Source organism: Leucopleurus acutus, assembly GCF_964270905.1.
Source record: "Leucopleurus acutus genome assembly, chromosome: 5".
Lineage (NCBI taxonomy): Eukaryota > Metazoa > Chordata > Mammalia > Artiodactyla > Delphinidae > Leucopleurus > Leucopleurus acutus.
Genome location: NC_139147.1, coordinates 120,993,111 through 121,008,130, shown reverse-complemented (window position 1 = coordinate 121,008,130; position 15,020 = coordinate 120,993,111). Strand labels below are relative to the sequence as shown.

Genomic DNA, 15,020 nt, shown 5'->3' with positions numbered 1-15,020 from the left:
TACAGGTTTTATAGTTTTACTATAAAATGATTAAATTAGTAGTTTTGAGAGTAAGGCAGTAATATTTGAATAATATTTGAATTAAATTTCATATTTTGTCACTAGTGATATATCTTAATACTAAAAGCATTTTACTAAGTTGTGTTTATTTTTAATAAAAATAGTAAGTAAACAAAATCCACATAATGTGAAATTAGTTTTGAAACTTAGTATCTTAAATTTCAGAAGAACATGAAACAGATGAAAAAAGAGGTAAAATCTATAAGCCATCTTCAAGATTTGCAGATCAAAAAAATCCTCCAAATCAGTCATCCAATGAAAGACCACCATCTCTTCTTGTGATAGAAACCAAAAAACCTGTAAGTCATACTTAAATAAGTGACCATTTATGTTCAGAGATGACACTGCCAATAATATTTTCTGTACTTCCACTGTAAGCAGGACTTTGGTTTCTCGTTTCTAATTATTTTGGTAGTAGATGTTGAGTTTTGATGCTTAACCTTCCTAGATGAGAGATAAGAAATTAGGACACATAGATGATACTCTTTTTGTTTGTTGAGCAGTGAACATTTGCTGTTACAGCATACTGCAAGTTGAAAGTTAACTATAGTTTAGGCATAAATGTAAAGTAATGGGATTGTCTTTTTAAGCAATGCTGAACTTGGGTATTTAAATATCAGCATGTGTAGTATCAATTACTTTGGAAGACTGTGTACTCCAACAATGTGTCTGTTGCCTGGAACATTTTTGGAATTTATTTGGATTTACTATCAGAACTAGTGACACTTTCCTTTAAATATTCTCAGTGTTAGAAAGTCTTTATGTTTTGAGAGTGGGAGTTTTCATGGGGGATGGGAGGTAGATGTGGGTCTTGTCATTTGGAGCCAGATTTGAGGAAATGTGATTATGCTGAATAGTGAGACTGATTTTTCTTGTATGACTTTTAAAATAGCTCTGAAAGCAATTTAAAAAACAGCTTTATTAAGTGTTTTTTTTAACGTATGTTGACAGTTGTGCAACAGTCACTAATCTCTAATTTTGAAGCATTTTTATCATCCCAGAAGGAAACCTTATACTTAATTTCAGTCATCCCTAACCGCTGGCAACCACTAATCTACTTTCTATCTCTTTGGATTTGCCTGTTCTGGACATTTCATGCACATGGAATCAAGCATATGGCCTTTCGTGTCTAGCTTTTTAGCACAATGTTTCAAAGTTCATCTACATTTTGGTATATATATCAGTACTTTATTACTTTTTATGGTTGAATAACATTCCATTTTGCAGATATACCTCATATTGCTGATCCGTTTATTACTTGATGGACATTTGGGCTGTTTCTACTTTTTGGCTATTAAGAGTAATGCTTCTGAAAACATTCATGTATAGGCTTCTGTGTGGACATATATTTTTAATTCTTTTATATTCCTAGGAGTGGAATTGCTGGTCATATGGTCACTAATTGTTTAACCTTTTGAGAAACTGCCATACTGTTTTCCAAAGTAGCTGTACCACTTTACAGTCCCATCCATCAACAGTGTATATGAGTGTTCCAATTTTTCTACATCTTCATCACCACTTGCTAAAATTATTTTAGTCAACTTAGTGGGTGTGAAGTTGTACCTAATTGTGGTTTTGATTTGCACTTGCCTAGTGATGTTGAGCATCATTTTATTTATCATCCACTTGGAGTCTTCTGTAAAGAAATGTCTTTTCAGATCCTTCACGCATTGTTTTAATTGAGTTATTTGTCTTTTTATTGTTGAGTTGTAAGAGTATTTTACAGCTTCTAGAGTCAAGTCTCTTATCAGCTATGTTGTTTTCTCCCAGTTTGTGGGTTGGCTTTGCCCTTTTTTGTTAGTGTTCTTTGAAGAACAAAAGCTTTTAATTTTAATGAAGTCTAGTTTATCAGTTTTTTGTTGTTGTTGCCTTTTCTTTTGTTTCTCATGGTGTCATATCTAAGAAACTATTGCCGAATTCAGGCTCATGATGTTTCACTCCTATGTTTTTAGGTCTTATATTTAGGTCTGTGAACGATTTGAGTTAATTTTTGTATATGGTATGAGGTAGAGGTCCAACTTCATTCTTTTTTATGGGTGGATATTCAATTTCCGTACTTCCATTTGTTAAAAAGACTATTCTCCCCCATTGAATTATTTTGGCACTTTCAAAAGAGGGATTCCAAAAGCATTTTTGGAAGCAGTTTTTTTTTTTTTTTTTTTTTTTTTTTTTGCGGTACGCGGGCCTCTCACTGTTGTGGCCTCTCCTGTTGCGGAGCACAGGCTCTGGACGCGCAGGCTCAGCGGCCATGGCTCACGGGCCCAGCCGCTCCGCGGCATATCGGACTGGGGCACGAACCCGTGTCCCCTGCATCGGCAGGCGGACTCTCAACCACTGCACCACCAGGGAAGCCCTGGAAGCAGTTTTAAGAGAGGAATTCCAGCGGTGTTACTGTTTGTTTCAGTAATTCATTTCCTTCTAAGGTGATTGTTTTGAAGGGTGCATATTTTTGGTAGTTGTTCACGGCAGTTATTTACGTGGCAGTTCAGTTACCTTATGTTTATTAATTTTCCCTCCAGTACCCTTCCAACAGTATTCCGGCCTAAGTATTGTAGGCTTTGGGACAGGGGCGGGGCAGGGGATAGAGTTGGTGGCTCCTTTAAGACTGCTGCTTGTTGTTTTAATAATGTGTTAAATTCTCAGTTTTAGAAAATAGGAAGGAAAGTTCAGTGGTAACAGAAGCATTCTTTCTTTTTAATTTAAATAATTAGATCATAATTGGCACTAAAATAAAAGTTTATTTAAAGTGATCTGACTATCGAACCATTAGTTTTGTTTAACCTTGTTTTCTTTGAAGTATAACTTATCATATCCTTCGTAGCCACTGAAGAAAGGCGAGAAAGAAAAGAAAAAAAGCAATTTGGAACTCTTCAAAGAAGAATTGAAACAGTAAGTTTTATAGTGTTGAGAATGGCTCTCATAGGTATTTTGAGCTGATACTTATAGATGCAGGTATGAAGAATGTGGTCTACCAATTCGTTTTTACTAACTGGCTTACCATGAGGCTGTTTTAGATTATTTTGTGGGTTATGTTTGAAAATGAAATTAGCATTTTGTCCAGCATCTAGGTTGTTTCTGTTATGTGGATGCAATTAAATTGATTTAACTAATGTCCGGAGTCCTGTTTGCAGTGGAAACAATATAGTCACTGAGAGGAGTGGTCAACCTTTATCTAAGAAAGAACAAATTAAGTGGTTTTAATGTTGAATTTCCTTCTCACCTTAGAAGTGGGCTTTATATTCCACTGCTTGATATATCAGAAGTTTGCTCATGACTTGTAGCTGAGGGACTCTTTAATCTTGGTTGTCAGTACTGGCATTACACACAAATATTTCAGGTTATTTCAAGATGATATCTGGATAAGTTCTGTTATTAAATGTGAACAAACAGATTTTGGCTCGTTATTAGTGATTATATATATTTTCAACAGAATTCAAGAAGAGCGTGATGAGAGACATAAAACAAAAGGCAGATTAAGTCGATTTGAGCCGCCTCAGTCAGATTCTGATGGTCAGCGTCGTTCTAGTAAGTGACATTTATTTTAATGTTTGTTTTTGTGACGAACTATTCCAAAAACTAAGAATTGTTTTCTTTTCCCCCTTTTAAAGTGGATGCGCCTTCAAGAAGAAATAGATCATCTGGTGGTAATACAGTTTTTTGCTTTTTTTAATTCATAGAAATTGTCCAAACTGTGTATTTTGCAGGTTATAATTTTTTCTTCTCTTTGTCCTAGTTCTCGATGATTATGCACCTGGCTCACATGATGTTGGAGATCCAAGCACTACTAATTTATACCTTGGAAACATTAATCCACAGGTAATATTAGAAAAGTAAGATGAATGTTGGCTCATATGCTGTATACTTTTGTAGGAACACTGCTTTGTCAGTCATTAAAAAAAATGAAGTCAAGAATCTGAAGTAAGCAGATTTGGTGGAACTAGATAAGTCTCTAAAATTATCTTGTGAAATTGAGCCTTAGCGGTCTGGGCCGAATTTTCTTGCTACAATTCCTAAGGGCTTGTCTCCTCTTTTTTTCTTTTCCTTTTCTTTTTTTTTTTAAAAATTACATTTATTTAGCTTTGCTTTTCTTCTTCTTCTTATTTCTTTTAAAAGCTTTTGGCTGCGTTGGGTCTTCCTTGCTGTGCGCAGGCTTGCTCTAGTTGCAGTGAGCGGGGGCTGCTCTTCGTGGTGGTGTGCGGGCTTCTTGTGGTGGCTTCTCTGTTGTGGAGCACGTGCTCTAGGCATGTGGTAGTTGCAGCACCTGGGCACTGTAGTTGTGGCACACAGGCTTAGTTGCTCCGCGGCATGTGGGATCTTCCCACACCAGGGCTCAAACCTGTGTTCCGTGCATTGGCAGGCAGATTCTTAACCACTGCACCGCCAGGGAAGTCCCTGTCTCCTCTTACTGTAACTGGACTGTCCTCTGATTTTGAAATGTTTTGCTAGGTGCTGATTTTATTTATCAGGGTATGACCAGTGGTAGACAATATTCTTTTGAGACTGTCCCTTTCTGATGCATAGCCTACTTCCTTATGGATTTTTTTCTTTTTTCATCTTAATAATAGCAAACTAATATTTCTGCTTTGTCTTTTATATTTTAATTCTTTCCCCTGCTTCATTCTTAATTGTTATGGGGAATGTAGTGGTTGCTCTGCATAATAAGATCTTTTAAATAATAATATATATTTTGGACCTCATTGCATACTTACCCTTTTTTGTTTTCTCTGTTCTTGATTACACTGGCAGCTGGGTGCTGGAAAAAGAAAAAGTGACCAGATCCTTTATTTCTTTCATTGCCAACAAATATTTCCTCCTTGACTTAAGTGTGGTAATCATTGCTGCCTGAAAAAGGTTGCTAAATGCTGAACAAACCATTGCTGTAGAAAGCGTATTTTAGGTGCAGGATCTCAGAAGGAGGAAGAGTGAAGGTAAAGGTGTGCTTTTGATTTCTCCAGCCACCCAGCCTCTTCACCCGGCCACTTACGTAAAACAGAATGTTTCTGGTGTGAAAAGATTTGCGCGTGCCCCATGAAGGCAGGATTTTACCCTTGTAGAGGTCCCAGTACTTGAATGGAAAGCTGTAGCATTGATAGGTCTCTTCTCATTTTGCAAAAACTGCTCTGTGCTGCATAGAGTTCTTTCTTCTTTCCTCTTTGCTTACCAAAAATATCTTATGCCTTATAATAGATGAATGAAGAAATGTTGTGCCAGGAGTTTGGAAGATTTGGGCCCCTGGCCAGCGTGAAAATTATGTGGCCCAGAACTGATGAAGAAAGGGCAAGAGAGAGAAATTGTGGCTTTGTGGCCTTTATGAATAGAAGAGATGCTGAAAGAGCTTTAAAAAACTTAAATGGTAAGGAAGCCCATCTGTAGAACTCAGATATTGCTTTGGTTTTGAAAAGTATTTATAAGAACTCGAGGGGAAAAATGGACCAGAAAGGTAAAGGTTAAACATGAAAATTAATTTCAATCACCAGAGAGCCCTTATTTTCTTCTGAGAGTTACCAGGGTGACTTTTCTTTTCTTTCTTTTAGGAAAGATGATTATGTCTTTTGAAATGAAGTTAGGTTGGGGTAAAGCTGTGCCTATTCCTCCACATCCAATATACATTCCGCCTTCCATGATGGAACATACGCTTCCCCCACCTCCGTCAGGACTGCCTTTTAATGCGCAGCCTAGAGAGCGATTAAAAAACCCCAATGCTCCCATGTTACCACCACCTAAAAACAAGGAGGATTTTGAGAAGGTAATTTAAAAAATGTATATAGGGCCGCATCTAATTTGTAAATACTAAATCTGTGGTAGTATTTCTTTTCAACAATTTATAGAAAGTGTGTGTGTAATTCTGTTTGGCAACTCTTAAAGAAAATGAAATAACTTAGATGTGTTCCCTGCCTTAGCCCATGGAAACCCTGTATTGGGATGCTAGGTCATATTTTTATTTGTGGCTATCATTCCTTTTTTGACCACTTATTAAGTTTTTTTTTTTTCCTTTGTCCACTGTTGTATCCAGGTTTGCTTAAGTGTAGTATCTAAATTTACTTTGTTTTGAGAAAGTGATACTTTGTATTTGGTTAAGTGCCTTTTCAGTTAGAAAGACTCCTAAATAGTTAAATTGTTTGGATGGCAGCTAGCTAATAACTTCGTTTTCAAGATCTAAGGTATTAGAATATTTGAGAGCATATATGGTTTTTAAAAAGTTAGCTACTCTAGTAAAAGCAAAGGGTGAGTATTTTCTTTTTATTAAACATAAAACCAACTTAATTTCAAGTTATAAGAATTTGTTGGTTGTATTATGAATTAATTACACTTAAAATGACAGGGCTGGTTTTAAAGGCTTGGGAACAAAGTAGCAAACTGTATGGTCAGAGGCAAACAGTTAATGATTTCACAAATTAAAATCTTTATCTGATAATTCTCAGTGTAGTACCTATTTCAGTGCATTGATGTGCATTCTGGCAGGAATGTTCTGATTCTTTGCATTTGGTGAACGTTTACTGTTCACTGAACACATCCATTTGCATTTATGTAATTGCTTAGTGTATAATTACTTCAAATGCAGTGATTGCCTGCAAAACTTGTGATTAGATGTGTAGTATTTTCAATGCATATGTATATTTTTGCTTGTTACTTGTTAACAATACTCACATATTCTATGTTTATTATCTGATGTGACTTCATATACAGACTCTGTCGCAAGCCATAGTCAAAGTGGTTATCCCAACAGAAAGGTACATGTTTTTCTTTATTATTACTGATCTAAATATAGACAATATCCCCTTCTGAATTAAAAAAAAAAATGGTGTTGAGGAAAAGGTAGTATCTTGACTGAGCAATGGTTCCTTCCCAGTACTTTTTGGGGGGGATATGTGAAATTTAACTAACTTTAGTATACTTTGCAATTTTATGTCATTATCTTTTTTGTTTTATTGTTACCAATGTAGGGTGTTTTGTAGCTTTAGTAGTTAGAATGTGTTTAATAGATTTAATCTGGAGTTGTTAGTCTAATAACATTAGACTATTGGGATGGGAAAATAGGTGTTTTAAATGTATCTTAAATTTTAGATAATGTTACATTTTGACCCAACCTGTTATTTTTTTCCTTGGTTTCTGAATTGTCTGTGTTTAATATGCAACCTTAGTTTGAGTTTTCCTTACTGAAAGCATACCTTTATTTTTCCTAAATGATTTTAAGAAGGAATTTCTATTATTCTCATGAACACTGACCATAACTAGAAACTTTTTTCATGATAACAAAGGTGTTTGGAATTCTTTTATTTTCCTTTCTTCCTTTTTTTCTTTTTCAACATAATGTTAAAGCGGAAGAATTCATGCTGTAGGTATGCTCTTGCTCAGTCAAGCTAAGCCTTTTCCCAAACACAGGAACACAACACTGGTTGAATAATAACACAAAAGAATACCAAATTCTCTTTGACATTGGCCTTGGTGAGCAACACCAGCTGAACTGTCTGCGGCAGCGGGGGACCAGGAAAACATCATGGGATGGATTGGGAAAGTATACAGTTTTTGACCAGACATTGGTACGATCGACTCCAATAAATGTGGTTTTATTATAACTGAGAGACAATTTTTGTTGTTGTTGCCCAGAATAAGATAATTACCATTTTAAAATAAAATAATGCACTTTAAATTATACCATCTTTTTGTACTACACTGTTTCATTCTGATAGAAAAGTCACCTTTTTAAAAATAAGCACATAATCCTTAAGGAAAAAAGAGTGATTACAGTTCTTAAGAATCTTGAATTAAAGTTAATTGTCAGATTTTGATTTTAAATAATCATGAAACATATTAAAACTTCTTTTAAACTTTAAATTTTCTAAAAATAGGTATATCAGTTACAAGCCTGTTTAAAACTATAGTGGGTTTTTTTTTCCACTGGTAAAGCACTCACAGGAAAGTAGTATATTGGCATCACTTAAAAAGCATATATCCAGTATTAGCTTTACATGTGGCTCAGCTTATTTCTAAACAAAATTTTGAGTGTACATTTTGCTGTAAAGTCTTGACTCACCATTACAATGAATCCTTTGTTTTAAACTTGCTAAATCATTTTTCATCTATCTTTAATATGCAAGTCAAGTTGCTTTTGACTTAATTCATACAAGTTTCTGGATGTGTAGTATTTGTCCACCTAGTCATTGATTTTATATATTATGATACATAAAATTTCCCTTTAATTTGACATATACCAGTGGGAGTTTTGGGACTGAATCAATACCATATCTCCCTTCTTTTAAAACAATGTCATTAACCACATGGATGTTGAGAATACATTCTCATTTGGTTATCAAGACCTGCATATTTGCAGACCAATTAGTACTTCTGTGAAAGAATTTTTAGATTTAAAATTGATACTTTTGGGTTTTTGCTTTAACAGTTTGAGGTTGAATTAATAATTTTAATATATAGTTTTCCCTCTGTTAAAGATTTATTAAACCTTCATATTTTTCTTTGACCTCTTTTAGGAGGTCAAAAAAATTCATTTTTTCACTATGTAGAGATTTTAGTGTCCACTTAAGTAGGTTTGTTTGAAAACTGAGAAAATAATTATAATCAGCATGAGATAAATTATTTTACTGTTCATGTACTCTGAAGCAGGGCTTTATAGAGCAAAAAAAATGTCTTATTCTATAACTGTATATTTATTTATATTCTAGCAGTTATATGAACTTAATTTGAGCTGGGAATGCTAAAGGTGTAATTTAGTGTGTGCCTTGTACCAAGAGCCAATATCCTTTTGCTTTTCCCATTTGTTATTTGCCAACTCTATATGGTGGAGACTGGTGAAATGAGAAATCAGAAGTAGCTGTCATAAGCTGAATCAGTTTTGCCTGACACTGTAATCAATGTCTAAAATTGTGTTTGGAGCCTAATAAGGTATCAGATTTTAAAAATAAAGACTTTGTATAAGCCCAGTCAACAAAATGACGACTAAAAAGTTACATATGTTTATTTTTGGCTTAAATATTGGGAAGTAATTGTTACGAAAAATGGGAAGGGCATATCACCAATGTCCCTTATTTCAGAATATTTTGGAAACAGGACTCCATTCGTTTAAGGCTTTGGCAATATAATTGCTTTATTGATTCAGAACACACAGGCAGAATTATACATGTCATGAACTATGTGAACTAGTTTGAAGTGTGGTCCAAAGGGATGTTGCCTCATTAAAGGTCAGATTCAATAAAAACTCCATCTGCTATATGTGTACCAGAAAAGCACAGGAGTTGGATGGATTTTTTTTTTATTATTATTAACTCAGACCTTAAACTTGTTAATAGTTGTGCATTTTTATAAATTATAGTCATGTATATAACATTTCAATATCACTACAAAAGTGCTTGGTTTAGGAATGTTTTCTTTTAAAACTGAGATAGTGTGTAAGTTTTTAGATGGTTATGATAACATGTAAGCTTTAAGTTACTGATTTTATATATTTGCAGCTTTCCAGTTAGTTGTGATTCATAATTTAATGTTTTGCATTTGGAAAGTAAAATTAAGTGGGTATTTAGACATTGAAATCTTTATTACTGTGAAGCTGTGTTGTGGTTTCCCACCCTCCCTTCCCTTCCCTTCCCCTCCCACTCCCTTATCCCCATTGCCCCACTCCCTCTTAATGCACAAGGTATTAACTATGCTCCAGGTTACTTTCTTGGTATAAAATTCTGTATTAGTCAGCAGAATAATCTTTTTCTGCACAATTATAGTAACTTAGGTCAAGTGTAGTTTTATTTAGTGGTAGGTCTGAATCCATTTTCTTTAACTGTGTTGTTGTTGTAGGAATTTGCTCGCCCTGATACATCGAATGATAGAGTTTGTTGTACGTGAAGGGCCAATGTTTGAAGCTATGATTATGAACAGAGAGATCAACAATCCTATGTTCAGGTGTGCATTTTTTTTTATTGTGGTAATAACACTTACATGTAACATACAACTGACCATTTATATATGTACAGTTCAGTGGCATTAAGTACATTCATGTTGTTGTGCAACCATCACCATAACTTTTCACATTTTCCATAACTGAAACTCTGTACCCCTTAAACAATAACTCCCCATTCCTTTGGTCCCTCAGCCCCTGGCAACCACCATTCTACTTTCTGTGAATTTGATTACCCTAGGTACCTCATCTAAGTGGAGTCATACCTTATTTGTGCTTTTGAGACTGGCTTATTTCACTTAGCTTAATGTCTTCAAGGTTCATAGTATATTCAAGGTTCAAGGTTCATTGGTATATAGCATGTGTCAGAATTTCCTTACCTTTTAAGGCTGAATAATATTCCATTGCATGTGTATACCACATTTTGTGTATCCTCAGATGTGCATTTTTAAAAATACTTTAAATTTAAAAATACTGAAAGAAAAAAGTCCTAAAAGTATGAGGTTATTTTCGTAATGGGGTGAGAAGGCAGTTTTAATAATTAGACTAGAATGTGCCTGGGTCAATTTTCCAGTGATTTCCATGGTTTGATTAATTAAATAGCTTTGTTTTTAGCATTCTCTAGGAGGAAAATATTTTTCATTGTGTTTTTCAATGAAAGAGTCTTTCATAAGCAAAATATGGTAGAATAAATGAGGTTTATAAGAAACTACTTATCTTCTGAATAGTTATATCTAACACTTCATTTGCAATTTACTTAAGTCATTTAAAAACCACTGCTTTTGGGCTTCCCTGGTGGTGCAGTGGTTGAGAGTCCGCCTGCCGATGCAGGGGACACGGGTTCGTGCCCCGGTCTGGGAAGATCCTGCATGCCGCGGAGCGGCTGGGCCCGTGAGCCATGGCCGCTGAGCCTGTGCGTCTGGAGCCTGTGCTCCACAAGGGGAGAGGCCACAACAGTGAGAGGCCCGCGTACCGCAAAAAAACAAAACAAAACAAAACAAAAAACACTGCTTTTGAAATTATATTTTGGGAAGATCTCTCCATTGCCCGACACAGTACTTGACACATAGTGTTCAATAAAACTGATTGTAAGACTCAGCAAGGTGCATACATACCTTCTGAGTATTAGTGTCAGTCACAAAGGCAGTCTGGGGTTGGGGTGAGGAAGGGGATAGATGGTAGTCGGTGAGGATTTCTCTTCAGGGATCTTTGCTTTTGGTTTTCTTTAGAAGTAAATAGACAAATAATATTTCTCATTCATATTTACTTGAAGATAGTTCTCCATTAAAGAATCCAATGTTTAATTTTTTGTTTGTTTTTGTTTTAGATTCTTATTTGAAAACCAGACACCAGCCCATGTTTACTATAGGTGGAAGCTTTATTCTATTCTGCAGGCAAGTATAATCAACTACTTTGTTTAATTTTGACTCTGAGGTATTAGATCTTTCTAATAACATTCTGGACACTTAACTAGGGAGATTCTCCGACTAAGTGGCGGACGGAAGATTTTCGTATGTTCAAAAATGGATCTTTTTGGAGGCCACCACCGTTAAATCCATATCTGCATGGGATGTCAGAAGAGCAGGAAACAGAAGCTTTTGTAGAGGAGCCTAGTAAAAAGGGAGCACTTAAGGAAGAGTAAGATTTTTACCTTTCTTGTTTTATATTCAGAAAAGTTGCTTTAATGGTCACTTTAATTAATGGTCTTAATAAGATGTGTTAACCCTAAAATAAAATGGTTTTTAAAATTTGTGATTGTTTAAAATAGTAACATCTCTTAACATATGCATTGTAATTTTAAAAATCTTGGCAAGTATTGTAAGTGTGTGTCCTATTCAACCTGACCTCTTCCTACTGATAAAAATTATTGATGATCTCTTAAGTGATGGTACTCCAGCAGTGGAATACTTCATATATTCTTATAGAAATTATTTCATGGCCCTTAGAACTCTTGCCTCTTTGAATGCAACGTAGAGGTAAAGTTATTTTATGGCTTAGTGAAGTCAAATGGGTGACTGCAAAGCTGCTCCATGAAGTGCCGTGTGCGGCCACCATGGAAACATGTTATTATTAGTGCTCAGTCAGCACTGCTTCAGGGCAGTTAGCCTGGTTTAAGAAGCAAAAACAAATTTAACTGTTGAAATGTTTAGAGGAAATTCTGTATACCTGAAGGGGAGGAAAAGGCCAAAATAATTTTTAGCTTATAAGATTATATACTTCACTGTCAATAAATCTTAATGCTAGTTGCATTGATGCATTGTTTGTGAGAGCATTGCTGATAGAGAACTATAGCATTTGAGAGTATATTTGCTTCTGAAGATGTATGTTCATCATTACTTTTGCCCAGGGATCTGCATACTCAGCCCATAGGCTAAATCTGGCTACCTCCTATTTTTGTAAATAAATTTTTATTTGAACATGGCCATAGCCATCCTTTTACATGTACTCTGTGGTTGCTTTGGTGTTACAGCAGCAAAGCTGAGTAACTGTGACAGAGACTATGACTTTCAAAGCCTAAAATACTCACTCTGTGATCCTTTACAGAAAAAGTTTGTCAACCCTTGCTTTGTATCCTGTCCTAATCCTATGCAGAAGTGCTAAAGTAACAAACTTCCTTCAAAGGAGAGTGAAGACCATGAAGGTTCTTCAGTGTAATAGGATAATAGGAGTGGGACATTCGCGAAGACTCTTGAAAAAATGCCTATAATTTTAAATTTACTTAATTTGTAAACTAAAAGTCACTAAAATAATTTATTAGTTCCTGGGATAGTTTTCTTCCCCATATACATTCTTTAAAAAAAGGTAACATATTTGGAATACGTAACACAAATCAGACTTAACACAATTTAGTCTTCAGAGTTTTATCTGAGTGGGTTTTAAAGAAATTAACTTGCGAGCAGAAAGTATAATGGCATTTGAAATTTGTATTTATAAATACTTATAAGTTAAAAAATTCGTATTCAGACAGAGGGACAAATTAGAAGAAATTCTGCGGGGGTTAACTCCAAGGAAAAATGATATTGGAGATGCAATGGTTTTCTGTCTTAATAATGCTGAAGCTGCTGAAGAAATAGTGGATTGCATTACCGAGTCATTGTCCATCTTAAAGACACCCCTCCCCAAAAAGGTATGGGAATACTTTCTCCTAATGGAACATTCAGTTAAGTAAAGGAGAGGTAATAGTTGACTTCTATTTGAATTGAAATTGGTTTCCTTTTTGAATGAAGAAGTTGACTGAAGAAATCTTTCTCGTGGAGTTTCATTTTCCTTCTGCCTGGGAAACTTATCTTAGTTATTAACACACAAATTATCAACAGATTGAAATGTAAATGAGTTACAACTTCTATCCCTGCCCAAGTCATGGTTGTGGTGATACTGAATTTCTTAAAACCCTTCTCATTAGTTAGGATTATTAAATTATGGCTAAACATTGGCCTTATGCTGTTGATTCAAAAAATTTCAATATGGAAATATTTTTAGTAATGTTTTTTGCTGTTGGTTTTTATTTTTAATCCATTTTATGCTATCTTTTGGTATTCTAGATTGCCAGATTATATTTGGTTTCTGATGTTTTGTACAACTCTTCAGCCAAAGTTGCCAATGCTTCCTATTATAGAAAATTGTAAGTATAGTGATGTAAGTTGATATGCCTGAACTAAAATATTTAAGGGTAAGGAGCTCAGAAAAGAGGATAGTTTTGTTAATTAATACCCTCAATAATAAGAAATAATTTGAACTTCTTCATAGTTTGTTTAATATTCTAAAAATTGGATTGTATTCATTGAAGTAAACCACTTTAAGGTAAATTATTATAATCTTTTGCAAGTTTTTCTATCAGTTTCTTGATTAACTATTAATAAAAGAACAAATAGGAAGAGTTAAAAATCACTTTATTCCTATTGTGTATTTAGCCACTTGTGTAATAAATAAGCTGAAACACTAGAAATAGTGGCCAACAAAGGAAGAAAACAAAGGAGCATTAACTATTTATAGAATCAGTGTTCTCTGATCATCATTGTATTGGTTGTAGTTCATTGTTAATGTTTTCCTAGGCAATAGGAAATTATGTTGCTGTATATTGATATATAGCTCTTCCTCAGTTCCCCACAGTTCCTTTTTGGTGTTTATTTTATGAATTAGGGAAGCTTTTCTTTAGGAACTGGCTCTGAAGGGAAATTTGGAGGTTTGGGCCCTAATCTTAGCTCTGCTATTCCTTCTTTTGCCTTGGACAGGTCACTTACCTTTTCTGTTTCCTATTTTATAAAACAAAGAGGTTGGACTAGATGGCTCAAGGTATCCTAGATGTAAAAGTTCCTTGTTAATTAAGGGAACTAGTTCTTAAGGCTCTTCGTGCGATTTTGCAGAAGAAAAATTCAGAATAATAGGAGTTAAAGTTATAGTTTTAGAGTTTAAACACCTAATTCTTATTTTTAAAGATTTACTTGATTAATTTATTTATAAAATTAAAAGTCCAGAGTGGTTTTCATTGGCTAGCATGTTGAAGTAGATAAGGATTTTTAAACACATTCTATTGTAAAAAACATATTATTTGAATTTCAGTTTTGAAACAAAGTTGTGTCAGATATTTTCAGACCTCAATGCTACCTATCGTACAATTCAAGGCCATTTACAGTCTGAAAACTTTAAGGTACGTTTATTGTTTGGGTATTTTTGCCCTAGTGTTTTAAATGGGAAGTAGGCGCCGGGAAGCACATTGGAGGGCTAAAAGGGTATGTTAAGTAAGTGTAAGACATAACTTAGATGTTTCAGAAATTATTGTTTTAAAATTTACTGCCATTTTACCTTCAGTGTCAAAAAAAGTCTGAAATTTTAAAATATGTCTAGTGTTTTGTTGGGTGTCTGTTTTAGTTTTAAGGGTTTTATTTAAACATTTTAAATATTGGTCTTTTCACAGAAAACACTCAGAAGATCACTTGTTTTGTAGTGGTATATATTACTTGGCTGGATTAGGAATATAGTTATTCATGTTGAAAGTATATTCAGTTGTTAATTTTTTATTAACTCTCAAGCTGTAGACCAATGTTAAGAAAAGTCA

At 34.5% G+C, this 15,020-nt stretch overlaps 1 protein-coding gene across 5 annotated transcripts in view; it reads left to right on the top strand.

Annotated features, from left to right (window-relative positions):
• Positions 1–15,020, top strand: part of U2SURP (U2 snRNP associated SURP domain containing) — a 55,548-nt gene that overhangs the window by 20,183 nt on the left and 20,345 nt on the right. For 2 of the 5 annotated variants that reach the window (XM_082839799.1, XM_082839796.1), the window contains exons 6-19: positions 226–359; positions 2,882–2,949; positions 3,491–3,585; positions 3,669–3,704; positions 3,794–3,876; positions 5,248–5,413; positions 5,595–5,806; positions 6,748–6,791; positions 9,865–9,969; positions 11,292–11,358; positions 11,439–11,602; positions 12,929–13,091; positions 13,507–13,586; positions 14,525–14,612. In XM_082839799.1, the coding sequence (XP_082695925.1) occupies positions 226–359; positions 2,882–2,949; positions 3,491–3,585; positions 3,669–3,704; positions 3,794–3,876; positions 5,248–5,413; positions 5,595–5,806; positions 6,748–6,791; positions 9,865–9,969; positions 11,292–11,358; positions 11,439–11,602; positions 12,929–13,091; positions 13,507–13,586; positions 14,525–14,612 (1,505 nt within the window). Of the gene's footprint in view, positions 1–225; positions 360–2,881; positions 2,950–3,490; positions 3,586–3,668; positions 3,705–3,793; positions 3,877–5,247; positions 5,414–5,594; positions 5,807–6,747; positions 6,792–9,864; positions 9,970–11,291; positions 11,363–11,438; positions 11,603–12,928; positions 13,092–13,506; positions 13,587–14,524; positions 14,613–15,020 lie in introns of those variants that run through there. The other 3 variants (XM_082839798.1, XM_082839797.1, XM_082839800.1) reach the window with 3 other exon arrangements.